We start from the raw sequence: 19,950 nt of genomic DNA on the forward strand, positions 1-19,950 counted from the left end.
ATAAGGATGGGCCTGTCATTTTTTGACACCACTTTCCTCAAACCCAGCTTTCACAGAAGGAAATTACTGAAATGTGGCGCGTTCCCACCTCCACGTTCCAAGTGGAATTCCCGCCTCCTCTCCTCCCTCCACTAGTCAGGGCTCTCAATACAGACTTTTTAAGTACCACGCCAAGAAGGATGAAGACGCTAACTGGACGCCAAGAGCGACGCTCTCTTGGGCTTCCACCAGGAACTTCCAACCTCACCGAGCTCCCTCCCGCCCCGCCCCGCCCCGCCCAGCCTGGGCCCCGCGGCATCCTGGGACGTGTAGTTTTGGAGGGGAAGCAGCCGCATCCAGATCTCCTCCCCTAAAGATGCCTTTAGCTTTCTAGACGTAGTGACGTTGTGCTCCTCCCATCCCTTGCCTCGTTCCTCATTTTTTCCTTCAGCGTCTCAGCCCCAGGATTCCCAGGGCCTTTTACGACATTGGGTCTCAGAGTGTGTCTCGGCGCCCAGTCCACTTTTCGGCAAAGTGACGTGGACGTCAACAGCAATGGCGGAAGGAGAAGAAGTCCCACCACTGCCACAGTCTAGCGACGACCACTGGTGAGTGGAAGCCCGTGGATGATTCTCACTGCTCCTCCATTCTCCTTTCTCACCACCCTGCCTGTCTCTTAGGCACCAGCCGGCGTTGGCGTGGAACGGGGAGGCCGGTTCTTTACCGAGCCCCGCGCCCTGCCCCGCCTCCTCTGCCCTCCGGGTCGCCACCTCCATCCTCATGCCTGAAAGGCTAAGACCGGACTTGAAGGGAGAGGGGTGTCAGTGGCCGGGGTGCTGGGCCTTAGTGCGGCCCTCCGCTTCGTCCGCTGTTGTCCAAAATGTGCCGCAGAGGGTGGGCTGAGGGCCGGGTTTGGCTGGAGCCCCTGGCCGTGGGTGTTAGAGTAGGATGCTGCCTAGGAAGTTTGGCGGTGCGGATCTGAGGCGCTGGAATACCCTTGGAAGGAAAGAGCACTTGAAATCACCTTCGCGACCTTTGCCTGCGGGGTCAGAGGTTGAGATACACACCCTGGGAGGATCCCTCCGACATACTCGACATATGTGTTTTTAAGCTTAGTTTTTATTTCTCGTTTCGAGCTGCAGCAGTTTCCCCCAGTCGTCTCTTCCACACAAGTCATCTTTTCCTTCCTACCAGTTTCCTACAGCTCGAGCCTCGCCGCTTTGGGTGCGACGTGGGCCGTTGCTCTTGCTGCTCCCAGGTGTTTGCATGCTTACTGATTTGTACTCCGGGTTGTGGGGGCCTCTCCAGTAGTATTTTGGTAGACCTTAGTCACCCGGTGTTGTTAATCTTTGGGAAAGGCTCCTACTGTTGGAATAGTTGATGTGCACAATACATTTTCAGGGACATCGTAAAAAAATGGAACCTTGAGTGCCTTGTCGAATTTTTACAGTCAACCTGAATGTGTCAGCCATATGTATTAGATAATTACAGGTTTCACTCTTCATCAAATGTACATACAGCTCACTGGCATTCTGCATAAAAATGATGCAGGATATTTGTACATATGGACTTGAATCCCTGACAAAAAATGGAAGTCGTTTGAAGGGATAGTACTTGAGAAATTCCGCTCTCAGTTAGCTGACATCCAGCGTTTCTTTAGTGCACGTACATTCCAAGGTGTAGGAGGAAAGTTTGTGATGACCTAGATGTAGTTTCTTTCCTCAGTTGCTTGTTTCTGGAGTTGGGGGTCTCTGACAGGTACACTCAGTGACAAGGTATAATTGGTCCAGTTCTTTGGGAGTGTGAATAACAGTGTTATGAGACATCAGGGGGCAGAAACCACTTCCACCTGGGGTCACTGGGGGAAGGCTTCATGGAGGCAGAAGTGTTTGAATTAGGCCTTGAGGAGTGAATAGGATTTGGATCAGTGCTGTTCAACAAAGTACACTGTGGGCCAAATGTGTAATTTAAATTTTTCTACTAGCCATATTAAAAACTAAAAAGAAACAGGTGAAATTAATTTTAATTTTGTATGTTATTTAATCAAACATACCCAAATATTATTTTAACATGCAGTCATTGTTAAAAAATAGATAATTTTACATATTTTTTGTACCAAGTCTTTAAAATCCAATGTGTATTTTACATTTACTTTACATCTCAACCTGATCTAGCCATATTTTAAATGTTATATAGCCACACATGACTAGTGACTGACATGGGATAATTCAGTCAGATTAACGGATTGGAACGGCCTCTGAATGGAGTGATAGCATGAGCAAGGACACAGGCAAGAAAATGGATTTATTTGGAGAGTAGTGACTAGAACTTCATGAAGCTTGCTGTTTCGGAGGAATGGATTGTTGTGTTGCAAACTGGCTGTTATCAGATGCTGACTGAAGTCCAGGAGGGAAATATTTCTAGAGTTAAGGTATCTTTGAGGAGTTTTTGTTCAGAGGAGTGTGAGCATGTGTCTGGTTCACAGGGGCAAGGAACATGGAATGCTTGGTTGTTAGAGGTACCATTTGGTCTCTTCTGGGCTTGCTTTATCTTTGATGTGGCCTTTTATTTTTCTTTTTATTGTCATAAGTGGAGGAACCCTGACTCGTTCTGTGATTTCTGCTTTTCCTCCATTGTCTTCTAATTTTTCTCCTTTTTCTCTACTGACTCCACTCCTCTGTCCCCTAGAAGTGAATCTGAGTAGTGTCAGAAGAGACATTAGGATTTGGAGCCAATGGTTCAGTAAAGCCCTTACTTTTAGAGTGCTTGGTGAATGGGTTGTTAAAGAATAGGGAGGTTTTACTCTTTTTTTTAATGTTGTCACATTCTTTTTCAGATAGAAATTTTTCTGAAATGTGTAATATCCCATTGCCCAATTTAAATTCATCTTAAAGACTTAAGATCATCCCTTTTACAAATGTATGTATATAAGAATAAAACTAGATCTCTTTTCTCAAGGAATTTGTGATTTAGTTAGAGGAATAACATTTAAGAAAATCAGTTACTGTTACACTTGTGTAATATAGTGAGACTTTTAGAGCAGATAGGGTAGGTTGCTATGTTAATGACCCCATTTAGGGATCCCATTTTGAGAATGCTTGTTACTAGTTTTTCCTATTTTCTTCCTTTGTGGTTAGTGGTATCTCCCACTTTGTTCCTAGTCTGTGAACCTAGGTAGCTAAATTTGTTGAAATCCTGTATACATTTGTAAAAAGACTCAGGATGGGGCCTGAAGATCTGAAAAGTATGAGATGTCACTTTTAGTTATTTACTGGTTTTTAGTCATGTTGTAGATTAGTGCTTCTCAGAATTTAAATATACATTGGGTTTACCTGGGAATCTAGTTAAAGTGCAGATTCTGATTTAGTAGATTTGCTTAGGACCTGAGATTCTGTATTTCTGAGTGACTAGCTCCTGGGCATTGGCAGTTTTGCTGGTTCATGGACCTTATTCTACTTAGCAAGGTTCTAAGTAATATATATTTCAGAATGAGTTTGTCAGATGGATTTATTTCTCTATATTATATATTATATGTTATATTGTATCACTTAACATTATACTATAATTTATTGGATTACATGGTTTATCATTGATTACTCTTTAGATAATGAGCTCCTCAAGGACAGTGGCTGCTAGCAGGTGGTTCAGTAAATGTTTATTGTCTGAATGTATGCATGAGTGAATACAGACTTTTGTAAAATTGTGTGCAATAACATCAGGCTGTGATCTCATAAATTTTCAGACCCCTGTGTTTTTGTGAGCTGTATAATTGCTGGTATAGTATTCACTTTTTATGGAAAGCCAAGGTTATCAGAAACTGCAGCCATATAGTTACATGGAGATATCCTTGTAAAACTGTGTATAATTAGTTTGAAATGATCTAAGTTTAATGAATATAAACTACAGGTTTTTTAAATCAAAGAAATGTTAAATTATTAATTACAGTGCAAATATTGGTAATTGTTCTTGGTATTGAAGAAACCAGCCTTGGACTTGAACATTAGGTCTCATTTTCTGAGGCTTTCTTCTTGAAATAACTCCCCCAAATTAAGTCATCATTAAAGACATTTTTTTTTTGATGTAGACATTAATCGTGTAACTGTTGGTATTCAGAGTTTGTTTTGCTTAGTTTAAAATTTTTGTACAACATTGACTTTAAAGTCATTTTAATTTATTGCTAAACTCATCTTGTAGTTATATAAGGAAGCCTCTGTTGTTCATTTAAAATGTGAATAGAATTGTTTTGAGAATAATAGGGTCTTTTTGAAAGTTTTGTGCACTTTGTGAATAGTACTCTCAGTGCTTCCCTTTTCATGAGTATTGAAATAGGAGAGATTTAAAATGTCACTTGAGGAGTAGATAATTGCAGTTTCAGATATGATAGAAACAAATAAATCATTTAATATGAGAGAGGTTGGAACCTGTTGTTGAAGAATATTGACAGCCTGGGATCCCGGGGGGACTAGATATTGCCTTACAAAAAATGAAGAGAAAATTAATTGTATTGTCCTGAAATAGGGGCTCTTAAGTGCTAAATGATTTTGTAGACTGTAAGCAGAGGGCAAAGATTAGAAATTAAGAAGACTTATTTATACCATGTACATTAATGTTTTTATTGTAATTCAGGTTTTACTGTTTTTAGAGGTAATTCCTAAATAATAATTCACTTCTATAATAACATTTATTCATATTTACAGCAGGAGTATAGGTGCTTTCCCTATCTTATTGCACAATTCAGGTAATTCTGGAGCACCCAGTTAAGGGTACTGCAGTGAACAACCAAATTATGAGTAAGGTGTCTTCTGAACAGAATTGATAAATTATACTTGGCAAATTGTTTCTGCTGCTTATGCGGAAATGTGGATTCTACTTGGTGTAAATCCAAGACAGTGCCGCCACCGCCTGCCCCCATCTATCAGAAAGCAAAATAAAGTTTAGCAAAGCATTCATTCATACTTCATTTAAAAAAAACATTAAGTACTAGTTATATTCAAGCTGCTAATTAGTGTTTTAGAAGAAATTTGAAATAGATTTAAAGCCAGAATTGTGTAGTGCTCTGCCTTGCCTGGGCACTTCAATTTTCTTCATTGTTTTAGCCCAAAGAATAATATGTGACTATCTTCTGAAGATATCTAAATACTGGTGTTTGGGGAAATTACATTATTTAGCAGAGGAGAATAGGATTTACAGTTTTAAAATGGAGCAGTTCAAAATAAAATGGAACAGTTCAAAGTGATTTATTTAGATACTGAGAATTACACATGGAAAGCAAATTAGTCTCTTATGTTAGTCTCATAAGAACCAGTTGTTTCTTGTGGAAATGCAAGAGTAGTAAGTTAAAAGCTGATGAAAGGAAAAGGTAGTTCCTGATAATTAATATATATTTGTTTTTAAGACTCTAACTTTTTGACCTGAGCTGAGAAAATATTAACTAATAAATTATTTCTTTCAAGTTTTTGTCCTTTTTCTCGTGAAGGTTAAAGAAATTTTTTTCTAATCCTTAAGGTGACATAGCTTTTCATAGCAGGGCGGGAATGCTATAGTGTATGCTTTTCTTGAAAATAGTTGTTGTATAAAACTGTTTGCTGATGTGCAAAAGGGGAAAATGAGGATAACTGTCATACCGTAATGAATAAAATATAATTAGAAAAACTGATTGCTATCGTGATATTTAATAATTTCAGCAAAAAGACGTAAGAAAATGCTATATATTTGCATAGAACTTCATCTTCTATATAATGCTTATATATACCATCTCATTTGGCCCTTATAATAGTTCTATGAGAAATGGTATTTATGAATTATTGTTGTTACCTCGTTAGAGATGAGAGGACAGGCTTAGGGTGGTCAGATGACAAACTGTTCATGATTGATATTATGGTGAAGTGTAATGCAGAATGTTATCTACTATAGCTTGATATCTCTTCAGTTTTCATAATGTATCCCTTGCCAAAAATCACAAATAGATTAGTTATTTTATCATAAGATATTTTATGGTTACATATAGCATCTAGATAATATATGTATCTAATATATGTTACTATTTAACTAAATATATTTATATAACACATTATATATTAAATACCCTATATGTAAACATACAACAAATAATATATTAGGCTATATGTATCTATCATATGTGAGTATAGAATTATATTTATTTTGACTTATATACTGAGAGCACAGTAGTAAAATTTAATAAGAACATATAAGCAATTACATATTGTTAATAACTTCATCAGCTTAGTAACTTTTTAAAAGATTTTATTTATTTTTAGAAAAAGGAGAAGGGAGGGAGAAAGGGAGAAAAACATCAGTCTGTAGCTGCCTCTTCCCCCCTACCCCACCAGGGTCTCAGCCCATAACCCAAGCATGTGCCCTGACTGGGAATTGAACTGGGGACCCCTCGGTTTGCAGGGCCATGCTCATCCCACTGAGCCATACTAGCCAGGGCAGCTCAGTAAATTTTTAAGTATATTTTATTGATTATGCTATTGTAGTTGTCCCATTTGTTTCTCCCCTTTATTCCACACCACCCCTTACCAGCATTCCCCCACCTTAGTTCATGTCCATGGGTCGTACATATAAATTCTTTGGCTTCTCCATTTCCCATGATACTCTTTTTTTTAAATATATTTTATCGATTATACCATTACAGTTGTTCTATTCCCCCCTTCATTCCCCTCCACCCACACACTCCCTCCCCCACCATTCTCCCCCCCTTAGTTTATAACCACGTGTCTCAAGTTCTTTAGATTCTATATTTCCCCCACTATTCTTGCCCTCCCCCCTATCTATTTTCTACCTACCATCTATGCTATTTTCTGTGCCTTCTCCCCCCTTCTCCCCCTCCCACTACCCTGTTGCTAACCCTCCATGTGTTCTTCATTTCTATGGTTCCACTCCTGATCTAGCTGTCCTCTTGGTTTGCTTTTGTTTTAGGTGTGGTTGTTAATAACTGTATGTTTGCTGTCCTTTCACTGTTCATATTTTTCATCTTCTTTTTCTTAGATAAGTCCCTTTAGCATTTCATATAATAAGGGCTTGTTGAAGATGAACTCCTTGAACTTGACCTTATCTGAGAAGCACTTTATCTGTCCTCCCATTCTAAATGAAAGTTTTGCTGGATAAAGCAATCTTGGCTGTAGGTCTTTGGATTTCATGACTTGGAATAGTTCTCTCCAGCCCCTTTTTGCCTGTAAGGTCTCTTTTGAGAAATCCGCTGACAGTCTGATGGGTACTCCTTTGTAGGTGACTGTCCCCTTATCCCTTGCTGCTTCTAGGATTCTCTCCTTCATTTCAGTCTTGGCTAATGTAATTATGATGTGCCTTGGTGTGTTCCTTCTTGGGTCCAACTTCCTTGGGACTCTCTGAGCTTCCTGGATTTCTCGGAAGTCTATTTCCTTTGCGAGACTGGGGAAGTTCTCCTTTATTACTTGTTCAAATACGTTTTCCACCCGTGGCTGTTTCTTTCCCCCTTCTGGTACCCCTATAATCCGGATGTTGGAACATTTAAAGATGTCCTGGAGGTTCCTAAGCCTCTCCTCATTGTTTTGAATTCTCATTTCTTCATTCCTTTCTGGTTGGATTTTTCATTCTTCCTTCTGGTCCATTCCATTGATTTGAGTCCCAGTTTCCTTTCCATCGCTATTGGTTTCCTGGACATCTCCCTTCATTTCAATTAGTTTAGCCTTCATATGTTCCTCTAATTTGTGACTATAATCAACCAGTTCTGTGAGCATCCTGATAAACAGTGTCTTGAATTGTGCTTCTGAGAGGCTGGCAATTTCTCGGTCGCTGAGAGTTATTGGCTCTGGGACTTTGAGTTCTTCTTGCGCCATCTTTTGGGCTGTTCGTGCCTGTTCCGTAGCAGGATCGGAGCCCTAAGGTGTTCACTAGAGCAGGGCAACTAAGTCGCTGGGTTGTGACGTTGTATGTGGGGGCGGGGTCAAAGAGGAACAATGGCGTCCCATCTGCCGCCTCCCGCCATGGCCCCCACAGGTGCGGCAGCTGCCACCGTCACCGGGGCCCTCACATTTCATCCCACTGCACGCGAGTGTGCCACCGCCATCAGCCCTCCACCACTGGGTTCGCCCCCTGGGGCCTGCGTGGTCCGTCTCACTGTGCGCGAATGTGCGACCGCGGTCAGTCTGCCCCACACCCCGACTGGTTCCGGGCTGCCTGTGCGCCTAGGTCGGGGGATCTGTCCTGCCGGACCCAGCTCCGCTGCTGGCTCCGCCCCTCTTACTGTCCCGGTTGAACGGTTCGTTGTTGTCGGACTTCCATATAATTCAGTTTTCTGGTCTCTGGGTGTATCATTGTTCTCCAAACCTTTGTTGTATTCAAACTTGGTTGTGGGAGAAGGCACAGTGTTTCCACCTATGCCTCCATCTTGGCGGAAGTCCCCATGATACTCTTAACTTCTCCCTGTCTATTTTGTACCTACCAATTCTGCTTCTTATTCCCCGTATGATCCCCCCCTGCCCCACTGATAACCCTCCATGTGATATCTCTGTTTCTGTGATTCTGTTCCTATTCTAGTTGTTTGCTTTGTTTGTTTTTGTCTTTGTTTTGTTTTTAGGTTCAGTTGTTGGTAGTTGCGAGTTTGTTGTCATTTTACTGTTCATAGTTTTGATCTTCTTTTTCTTAGGTAAATTCCTTTGACCTTTCATATAATAAGGACTTGGTGATGATGAGCTCTTTTAACTTGCCTTATCTGGGAAGCACTTTATCTACCCTCCCATTCTAAAAGGTAGCTTTGCAGGATAGAGTCATCTTGGATGTAGATCATTGCCTTTCATGACCTGGAATACTTCTTTCCAGCCCCTTCTTGCCTGTAAGGTCTCTTTTGAGAAATCAGCTGACAGTCTTATGGGAACTTCTTTGTAGGTAACTGTCTCCTTATCCCTTGCTGCTCTTAAGAATCTCTCCTTCTCTTTAATCTTGGGTAATGTAATTATAATGTGCCTTGCTGTATGCTTCCTTGGGTCCAACTTCTTGGGGACTTTCTGGGCCTCCTGGATATCTATTTCCTTCATCAGATTGGGGAAGTTCTCCATTATTTTTCCATGTTTTCCATTTCTTGCTCCTCCTCCTTCTGACACCCCTATGATTCAGATGTTGTAATGCTTAAAGTTGCCCCAGAGGTTCCTAAGCCTCTCCTCATTGTTTTGAGTTCTTGTTTCTTTATTCTGTTCTGTTCGAATGTTTATTTCTTCCTTCTTCTCCAAATTGTTGATTTGAGCCGAGGTTTCCTTCCCTTCATTGTTGGTTCCTTGTACATTTTCCTTTATTTTGATTTTCATAGCCTTCATTTTTTTCCTCTATTTTGTGACCATACTCAACCATTTCTGTGAGCATCTTGATTATCAGTGTTTTGAACTTTGCATTGATAGGTTGGCTATCTCTTTGTCATTTAGTTCTTTTCTAAAGTTTTGATCTGTTCTTTCGTTGGGCCATATTTCTTTTGTCTTAGCACACCTGTAGTAAGTGGTGGAGCCTTAGGTATTCTTCATGGTGGGGCAACCCATGTCGCTGCGTTATGGCCATTCCTCTGTGGCCTAGGTTACCCATCGCTGCCCCTCTCACCAGTCTGGATGAATGTTTCTTTTTTAACACCTTGTTTATCTGGTTTCCGTACACTTCAATTTTCTGGCAGTTCTGGTTGTTTTTTGTTTCTAATTTTTTTTTTTGTCCTTTTGGTTGTGCGAGGAGGCAAAGTATATCTTACCTACACCTCCATCTTGGCTAGAAGTCATTAATTTTTTGTTGTTGTTTTTACTCAGTGATACTGGAGAAATAAGGAGCTTGTTTTAAAGTAACTTCCTTTGTGGCTGTTTTCCCCTTTAAAAAGTTTCTAGCACTTTTTTTTGAAGTATAAAAATGATGCATAGGAGGATGTATTTATTTCATATTAGGTGTATGATTGAATACCAGAAATTCTTGAGCTTTATTTTGTATCTTACCAAATAAATTATCATTGATGGTTGGAATCCAAGTTTAAAAAAATCTGTCATCTCCTTCTTTGTCAGGTTATGATCTCCATTGGTAAAGTACTTCTGAAAGAATTGTCCAAATGTTGCCAAGTGTTGTCACTTCATTTGCAATAGTTTTTCCTTTACTTACAAAAATGTTTTCAAGAAAAGAAATAGCGATGGTATTTCTTTCCTCATTATAGTTTGGATAAAGTGGAAATTTGTAATAGAAACTGTACTTTTGTGTCAACTTGTGCTGTTTTCATTCTATTCTTTCTGGTAGGCAAAGGATACAATCTGTTTTCAGTTTCCAAATAAACTACTGCTTTGATTGGAGGAAGGAACCCTGATGCATTTCTTTGTGCATTAGAAATGCTAGATAGCCACCTCACGTGCATAGAAAAGAACAGTGTTTTAAACAACTTTATTTTGAGGAACCATGAAAGAGGAAAAGATTTAGAGCACTTTCTAAAGTTAATTCTCCTTAGTAGAGAAGATGGTCTTCTATTTTATTAGCCAAGTCTTACAGCAAATGCATTGCAACATTACACATACAGTAAAGCAAGCTAAGTTTTTTTCTTAGCAGAGGAAGGGGCACCATTGGTGCAATTTGAGCTACATGGATTATGGATCAAAAATAAGTCTATGAAGATTTACAGCATCTGTTCTATTTGTAGTTAATTTTAGTAGTTTACAGAACAACATTCTGTGATCTCCATCTCCTTTGCCAATTGCAATGCTTAAATACTGTAGTTACCATGTTTGTTTGACTTGTCAAGCCAAAAGGACTGGGTTTAGCACCTTCTTTACTTGGCGCCTGGTTAAACACAAGTCCTGAAAGGATTACATTGTTTGAAAAGGGACTTTCCCAGGCTTTTGTGAACTTGATCTTGAAACAGAGTTTCACGAATTTTTTTAACGCTGGTGAATAGGATATGTGTGTGTGTGTGTATTTAATATATGTATATAATATATCATATATAATATATATATATTTGTGTGTTGTATATTCAAATATACATTCTAACAGGAATGTCTGGTTCTGACAAAAGTCTAGATAACTTCAAGATTTCACAATGATCAAATTGTGTTCTCACACAGTCATGGTCATTTTTGAATTGCTGTCATACTATTTGTTAGGAAGTTTTGATATTTTGAGATTGCTATTTAAAAATAAGTTACACAGGGCCCTGGCTGGCGTAGCTCAGAGGATTGAGCGCGGGCTTGCGAACCAGGCGATCGCGGTTCGATTCCCAGTCAGGGCACATACCTGGGTTGCAGGCCGGTTCCTTGCAGGCTAACTACCAGCAGGGGAAGCACAAAAGGCAACCATACATTGATGTTTCTCTCCCTTTCTACTTCCCCTCTAAAAATAAATAAATAAATAAAATCTTTAAAAAAAAATAAGTTACACAGTTCACATTATGGTCATTGAACTACATCTATCTCTACTGTATAAGTTAATCTGTAACAAAGTTGTGGTAGTAATTTGTAACCAGTGTGCTAACAATAGTAGCAAAATAGGTTCAGACAAAACTTTAGTGCTGTTGTCTTATGACCTGGGCATTAAGAAATAATCAGAAATATAGTGGCACAAAGTAAGTCAACCACAATTCAACATGTACAACTTGGCACTGTTACTTACTTTTACTTTACACAATTTGCTGGTGCTTACAACTATTTAGCTGATGATTTTTGAGTTTTAAATAATTGATCAGAAGTTTGTACCTGGGTATGATATATACATGGGCACACTGGCCTGTTATGGTTAATCTGTGCTTATAGTGGTTTATGCATTCTAAACAAATATGAATAGACCACACTTTAGAAAGAGCTGCTTCCACCTCTCTCTGTTCAGTGGGTTTTAGATAATAAGACTTGGGCTAAAATCTTGGAATAGTCAGCTAAAATGTAAACTATGTAAGAGCATGGGCTTTTTTTAAAAAAAGGATTATTTAGTTATTTACTTATTTATTTTTAGAGAGGGGAAGGGAGGGAGAAGGAGAAGGAAAAACATGGATGTGAGAGAGAAACATCAATCGGTTGCCCCGACTGGAGCAAACCGGAGACCGGAGACCAAACCGGCAACCTTTTGCTTTGTGGGATGACGCCCATCCAACTGAGCCTCCATTCATCAGGGTGAGAGCATGGAGTTTTTCTTCACTGCTAGATCTCCAGTGACTCACACAGTGGCTAGCATGTAGTAGGTGCTCAGTACATATTTGCTGAAGGTTTTGAATGAAAGAATACTTTAGTCAGGGAAGGAAAGAATTCAGAGCATGGGTTAGAGAGAGATAGAGGAGAATTACTGGAAACTGAAGGAGTGTTTTAAGGAGAGGCTAATTTTGGACAGTATGTAAGGAGGACAATGACTGAAAAAGATGACTAATGACTTCTTGGAGTAGTTTTAGTAGAGCAATGTAGAGTTTCAGTTAATGAGGAGAAAGTAAGTGGAGATGAGTGGAGACTACTATATTTAGGGAGTTGAACTGTAAAAGGAAAGACAAAGATGACTTTTTGAAAGGAAATGGGTTATGCATAGGAACTTTTGAATAAGCACGTGTGGAAATATATGAGGAAAAGAGAATAATAATCACAGGCTATACTGTTCTTTACATTTCTGAATACTAGAAATACTTTAAGAGAAGATTTCAGAGTTGAATTTATCACTTGGCTCTGTTTAATATGCCAGCAGACTCAGAAGTTTAAACAATATCCTAGGCAGTAGGATGACCTGTTCAAGATGTTTGGATAGGAGCCTTTGAGCTTTTATTGATTCCCCAGTAATTCAGCTTTTGTATTTTTATTTAAATCAAACAATAATATATCTTAGACCTGGACATTTTAAGACACAAAATTATTTTTTTTAATTTGGCAATTGGGTTTTCTTTACAATTTCTCTATACTCTGCATTTCAGTTTAAGTGATTACATATTTTCTAGGTCCTAAGTAGTCTTTTTGAAGACTACTGTTAAAGTCTTTCATATTTTTTTTTACAATTACAGAAAAGGATTGGATTTAAAGATTTTCAAAAACCGGTGATTTGGCTTAGCTTACTTGATAGACTAAGAAGCTCCATGAATTAATAAAAAAAAATTTCCAATCCAGAAACATTCTGTCTTAAGTGTTTAGAAATTTATCTCAATATTGTCAGGTGTGAGTGCTGTGCTGTTCTGAAGTTGAATAGGCTATGAGAAGTTTTATAGACCATATGTTGCTGGAAGTAATGCCAACTGCTTAATTGTAGGGCTATCTTATTATTTCATTTTTTAAAAAACATAGAGTATTTATTTTGTCTTTAAAGATTTATTCTTGACTAAATGCAGTGACTCAGCATTCCTACACATGTTTTCTCTTGTCCTCTAATTGTGGTTTTTTCCACATTTTATTGTTTTTTATGTGTCAAGGTTTGTGTCACATGTACCCAAATGCAGTTCATGTGAACAGTAACTCACTCTCTGACACTGCTCTCCTTTGCAAGTGACGTCTCAGTGCCTATGGGAGTCCTGCATGGAGACCATCCTGAAAGAGAAAGTTGAAAAGGACAGATTCAGGCAAGTTGTAGGCATTATGATGGAATGGAAGGAGGACTTGGGGGGATATTTTGGTAGGACAAGATAGTTCATACTCTGTGTGAATACTGTCCACCTCTTTCGATTAGGTGGTATCTGGTACTAACTCAATTTTATAGGTGAAGAAACTGAATTTGTATCCTAGGTCACACAACTAGCTGTTAAGTGTGGAGTCTTCTGATGTCATGTTTTCTGATTTCAAATTTCATACTGTTTTGCATTAATAATACTTTGCCTCTAAAAACCTTTATATCCTTAATTCCCTGGCACTTTTCTTGTTGAGCTGCCATGGCAACTGTTTAGGAGACTCTTTTCCACTATAGTTGTTAACATGTACTGCTAATGAATTTGAGGAATTAAAGAGACATTTGGACCATTCACAGTGATGTACTGACTTCAGTGAAATGGTAAGTGAGGGTTTGACACAGTAGCTTCCTCTTGAAGTCCTAAATTAAAGAGTTCCTAAACTTCTTCTGAAGAGTTACTTTTTTGGGTTGTATTTTTAGTGAAGATGTAATTCTTGTATCATAAAATTCACCCATTTAAAGTGTGTAATTTGATCACGGTTCGATTCCCAGTCAGGGCACATGCCTGGGTTGCATGCTGGTTCCTTGCAGGCCAACTACCAGCAGGGGATGCACTAAAGGCAACCATACGTTGATGTTTCTCTCCCTCTCTCCTGCCCCTCTAAATATAAATAAATAAATAAAATCTTTTTAAAAAAATTAAAAAAAAATAAAGTGTGTAATTCACCCTGGCTAGTATGTCTCAGTGGATTGAGTGCCGGCCTGAGAACCAAAGGGTCACCAATTGATTACCGGCCAGGGCATATGCCTGGGTTGTGAGTCAAGTAAAATCTTTTTTAAAAAAAATGAAGTGTATATATAGTTCAGTGGTTTTAGGTTTTAGTATTTTTACAGAGGTGGGCAGTCATAATCATTATTTAAGTTTAGAATGTTTTCATTATCCCCCCCAAAATTCCATACCCATTAGCAGTCACTCTCATCCTCCCTGTCACCCCAGATCCCTGGCAACTACTGATCTGCTTTCTTGTCTATGCATTTGCCTATTTTGGACATTTCATTGAATGGAATCATACAATATATGGTTTCTGTGTCTGGTGTCTTTCACTTTATATCATGTTTTAAAGGTTTATCCATGTATCTCATGCATCAACACTTGATTCTTTTTATTACTGAGTGATAGTCTACTGTATGAATGGATCATGTTTTACTGATCCATTCATTAGAGGTGACAGACACTTGGATTGTTTCTACTTTTTGGCTCTTATGAATTAAACTGCTGTAAAAATTCATATACAGATTTTTTGTTGTCTTTCTAACGTAAAATTATATAATACAAAATTTACCAATTTAGTCTGTACAGTTCAGTGAAAATAAAGTTCACTCAGTATTGTTCAAACATCACCACTATCTATTTCCAGAGTTTGTTATCGTTTCAAACAGAAACTCTACCTAATGCACAATAAATTCCCATTCCCCCTACTGCTAGCATCCAGTATCCTCTATTCTATTTTGTGTCCCTAAGAATTTGCCTATTTTTGGTACCTTATATAAGGGGAATCATACAGTATTTGCCCTTTGGTGACTGATTTATTATTTCATTTAACATTTGTCTTCAGAGTTCATCTATGTGACATAGCATGTGTCAGAATATCTTTCCTTCCTCTTTAAGTCTGATTAATATTCCATTGTATGTATATACCACATTTTGTTTATCCGTTTAGCCATTGATAAGATATTTGGATTGCTTTTGGCTAGTATGAATAGTCTGCTGTGAACATGGATATACAAATAACTATTTGAGCCCCTCCTTTTAGTTTTGGGGGGTATATATCCAGAAGTGGAATTGCTAGATTATATGGTAATTCTGTTTTTAACTTTTTAAGGAACTGCCTAACTTTTCCACAGTGGCTGCATCATTTTACATTCCCAGCAAAGCACAAGCATTCTAATTCTCCATATCCTTGCCATATGTTTTTGATGCTAGCCATCCTAATGAGTGTGAAGTGCAATTATCATGGTTCATAATAGTTTTTTATGGCTATATTTTGAATTTTGGGGAGTATCTGTCTAGGAATAGAATTGCTGGGTCATATTGTAACTTTTAACATTTTGAGGATCTGTCCAACTGATTTCCAAAATGTCTGCACCACTTAACATTTCTGTGAGCAGAGTTCCAATTTCTCCACATTAAACACAATACCTGTTATTATGTTGTTTTGATATTAGCCATCATAGTTATACTAACTAGCCACTGCTTTAAACATGCTTGTAGCTATATCATTTTACTCATTCTCAACTATTGCTGGGTGAAAGGGTATAAATGTTAAAAAGGCATTCATAAATATTATTTAAATATTCAAGCAGTACATACAAATATAGTACATGTTATAAATTTACTCATGTTATACTGACTGAGGCCATGTGAGAAGTGAAAGTCTCATTGCCATCTCATTTTTCAGAGGTAACAACCTTCTACAATTTTTATTTTGTTTTTGTTTTATTGTTGTTTTGTTTTGTTTCTAGAACAAAATTTTGATTTTTGTTCTAATGGCTACCACCATAATTCTAAGTATTTTATGCCTGCATTACTTAATTTTTAATATTAAAATATATTGAATATTGAATAATTTTTTAGGGAATTTGTGCTAAGGATAAGTGGGAAAGATTAATGCAAGGGAAATTTAGACAGTACCTGAATACCAAGCAGTAGAGGAATAGCCAAATCAATTACTTAGCCATTAAAATCTGATTTTTTAAAAATATTGATGGCCAAGATGGAGGCATAGGTGGAAACACTGTGCCTCCTCGCACAACCATGTTTAAAGACAACAAAGTTTTAGTAACAAAAACGCAACCAAAACACAGAAAATTAAGCTATACGGAAGTCCAACAACAACGAACTGTTCAGCCAGACCGGTAAGAGGGGCAGAGCCATTGGCTGGCAGAGCAGGGTTGGGCAGGAAAACTTGGCCAGACTGACCCAGGTGTGAAAGCGGCAGTTGGCAGATCCCACCCAGGTGTGGGGTTGCAACGAGCAGACCCAGTGATAGCGCAAGGCATCAGGCTGACTGCGGTCAAAAATTCGCGTGCAGATAAACCAGGCAAAGGAGCGAGCAGTGAGATAGACTGAACAGGCCCCAGCAGTGCAAAGCAGCAGAGGGGACCACCATTAACCCTCTTTGACCCCGCCCCCACATACAGCATCACAACCCAGCAACTGGGTCACCCCACCTTGGTGATCACCTGGGGCACTGCCCCTCATACATAACAGGCACGAACAGACCAAAACATTATGGCTCAAGAAGAGTTCAAAGCCCCAGAGCTAATAACTCTAAGCAACCAAGAAATAGCCAGCCTATCAGATATACAGTTCAAAACACTGGTGATCAGGATGCTCACAGAACTGGTTGAATTTAGTCACAAATTAGAGGAACAAATGAAGGCTAAACTAATTGAAATGAAGGGAAATGCACAGGAAACCAATAGTGATGGAAAGGAAACTGGGACTCAAATCAAGGGAGTGGACCAGAAGGAAGAAAAACAACCAAACAGAAAAGAAGGAAGAAACAAGAATTCAAAAAAATGAGGAGAGGCTTAGGAACCTTCAGGACACCTTTAAACATTCCAACATCAGAAGGGGAAGAGGAACAGCAACAAGTGGAAAACTTATTTGAACAACTAATAAAGGAGAACTTCTCCAGTCTCGCAAAGGAAATAGACTTCCGAGAAATCCAGGAAGCTCAGAGAGTCCCAAAGAAGTTGGACCCAAGAAGGAACACATCAAGGCACATCATCATTACATTAGCCAAGATTAAAATGAAGGCGAGAATTCTAGAAGCAGCAAGAGATAAGGGAACAGTCACCTACACAGGAGTACCCATCAGACTGTCAGCTGATTTCTCCAGAGACCTTAACAGGCAAGAAGGGGCTGGAAAGAAGTATTCCAAGTCATGAAATCCCAAGACCTACGTCCAAGATTGCTCTATCCAGCAAAGCTTTCATTTAGAATGGAAGGGCAGATAAAGTGCTTCTCAGATAAGGTCAAGTTGAAGGAGTTCATCATCACCAAGCCCTTATTATATGAAATGTTAAAGGGACTTAGAAAAAGAAGATAAAAAATATGAACAGTGAAAGGACAGCAAACTCACAGTTATTAACAGCCACACCTAAAACAAAAGCAAACTAAGAGGACAGCTAGATCAGGAGCAGAACCATAGAAATGAAAATCACATGGAGGGTTAGCAACGGGAGTGGGAGGAGGGGAAGCGGGGAGAAGGTACAGAGAATAAGTAGCATAGACAGTAGGTAGAAAATAGATGGGGGGGGCAAGAATAGTATGGGAAATATAGAATCTAAAGAACTTGAGACACATGTACATAAATGAAAGGGGGGAGTAGTGGTGGAGGGGGTATGCCGGGTGAACAGGAATGAAGGGGGGAATGGGACAAATGTAATGGCATAATCAATAAAATATATTTAAAAATATTGAGTGACTCAGTGAAATCTTCATAATATATTTGAACAATATGAATAAGTCAATCTTTCAGGGTGTAAAGTGATATATTTAGTATAATCCAGTTTTGTTTTGTATCTCTGTATACATACACACACACTTATATATAAAGAATTGAAAAAGTAATTTACTGAATGTGAACAGTGATTATTTTATGGTAGTGAAATTTTGGCTGGTTTTTAAATTTTTTAATACATTGGTCAAATTCTCTAAAATGATTGTGTTACAATAAGGAAAAGGTCATTTTAAAAAAGTTAGTATTGTCCAGCAATAACGAGAGGTAGTAGTTGTGTTTTTTTTTTGTTTTTTAAAAATATTTTATTTATTTATCTTTAGAGAGGTAGGGAAGGAGAGAGGGAGAGAAATATCAATGTATGGTTGCCTCTCATACAGTTCCTGCTGGGAACTGGCCTGCAACCCAGGCATGCGCCCTGACTGGGAATCAAACCGTGATACTCTGGTTCGCAGGTCCATGCTCAATCCACTGAGCTACACCAGCCAGGGCGAGAGGTAGTAGTTTTCATTGCTTCTGCTTATTGAAGTATTATACTTGTGATTTGTGTTCAAAAATTTATTTGAGCATCAACCAGCCACATAAGGTAGGCATTGTGTTTCTATTTGTGTTACTTGCTTAAGATCATATGGCTATTGAGTTGGGCCAGTAGTAAATCTCAGACCCTACTTTAAAGCCTAAATTCTTGAGCATTATGATATATTGAATAAAGTTTTTTTAAAACTGTGAAGTACATATAAAACTTACGTTAATCATTTTATCTGTACAGCACAATAGTCCAAAATATATTCCCATTGTTGTGCGACTAGTCTTCAGAACTCTTATTTTATAAAACTGAAACTCTGTATGCATTAAATACTACTAACTGCTCATCCCTCTCTCCTCCTGCCTCCTGTCCCTGGCAACCACTCTTTTACTTTCTGTCTCTGAATTTTACTTTTCTAGATACCTCATATATGTGGAATTAAACGGTATTTGTCATTTCGTGACTGCTTCATTTTACTTAGTGTAATTCCCTCAAGCTTCATCCCTGTTGTGAATATGTTGGAAATTTCTTCCTTTCTAAGGCTGAATAATATTCTGTTGTATGTGTATATGCTCCATTTTGTTTTCCCGTCGAAGTATATTTAAATGGCTTCTGCCTTTGGCTATTGAATAATGCTGCTGTGCACATGGGCGTACAAATATTTGTTTGAGTTTCTGCTTTGACTTCTTTTAGGTGTATACCCAGAAGTTGAATTGCTGGATCATATGGTAATTCTGTGTTTTAATTTCCTGAAGAATAGCTTTAGTGTTTTCCATAGTGGCTGCATGATTTTACATTCCCACCAACAGTGCACAGGGTTCCAATTTCTTCACATCATTTGCCAGTATTCATTTTCTGTTTGTTTTCTCTTTTTTTATAATGGACATGGTGTGCTTTTTAAAAAATTATTGATTATACTATTACAGTTGTCCCGTTTTTTTCCTCCTTTTTATTCCCCTCCACCCTGCACTCCCCCTCCCACCAGCATTCCCCTACCTTAGTTCATGTCCATGGGTCATACATATAAGTTCTTTGGCTTCTCCATTTCCTATGCTATTCTTAACCTCCCCCTGTCTATTTTGTACCTACCATTTATGCTTCTTACTCTCTGTACCTTTTCCCTCTATTCTCCCCCTACAGACTCCCCGCTGGTAACCCTCCATGTTATATCTCTATTTCTCTGATTCTGTTCCTGTTCTAGTTGTTTGCTTTATTTGCTTTTTTTGTTCATTTTTGTTTTTAGGTTCAGTTGTTGGTAGTTGTGAGTTTGCTGTCATTTTACTGTTCATAGTTTTGATCATCTTCTTTTTCTTAGATAAATCCCTTTATATTTCATATAATAAGAAC

At 38.5% G+C, this 19,950-nt stretch overlaps 1 protein-coding gene across 4 annotated transcripts in view; it reads left to right on the forward strand.

Annotated features, from left to right (window-relative positions):
* The first annotated feature begins 320 nt into the window (after window positions 1-320).
* Window positions 321-19,950, forward strand: part of TBC1D23 (TBC1 domain family member 23) — a 72,759-nt gene continuing 53,129 nt past the window's right edge. Inside the window, exon 1 of one of the 4 annotated variants that reach the window (XM_037058933.1) lies at window positions 321-587. In XM_037058933.1, the coding sequence (XP_036914828.1) occupies window positions 535-587 (53 nt within the window). In that variant the 5' untranslated portion in view covers window positions 321-534. The remainder of the gene's footprint in view (window positions 588-19,950) is intronic. The other 3 variants (XM_037058930.1, XM_037058932.1, XM_037058931.1) reach the window with 3 other exon arrangements.

Source organism: Sturnira hondurensis, unplaced genomic scaffold, assembly GCF_014824575.4.
Source record: "Sturnira hondurensis isolate 20B ecotype Veracruz unplaced genomic scaffold, ASM1482457v3 Scaffold0010428, whole genome shotgun sequence".
In the NCBI taxonomy this organism is placed as follows: domain Eukaryota; kingdom Metazoa; phylum Chordata; class Mammalia; order Chiroptera; family Phyllostomidae; genus Sturnira; species Sturnira hondurensis.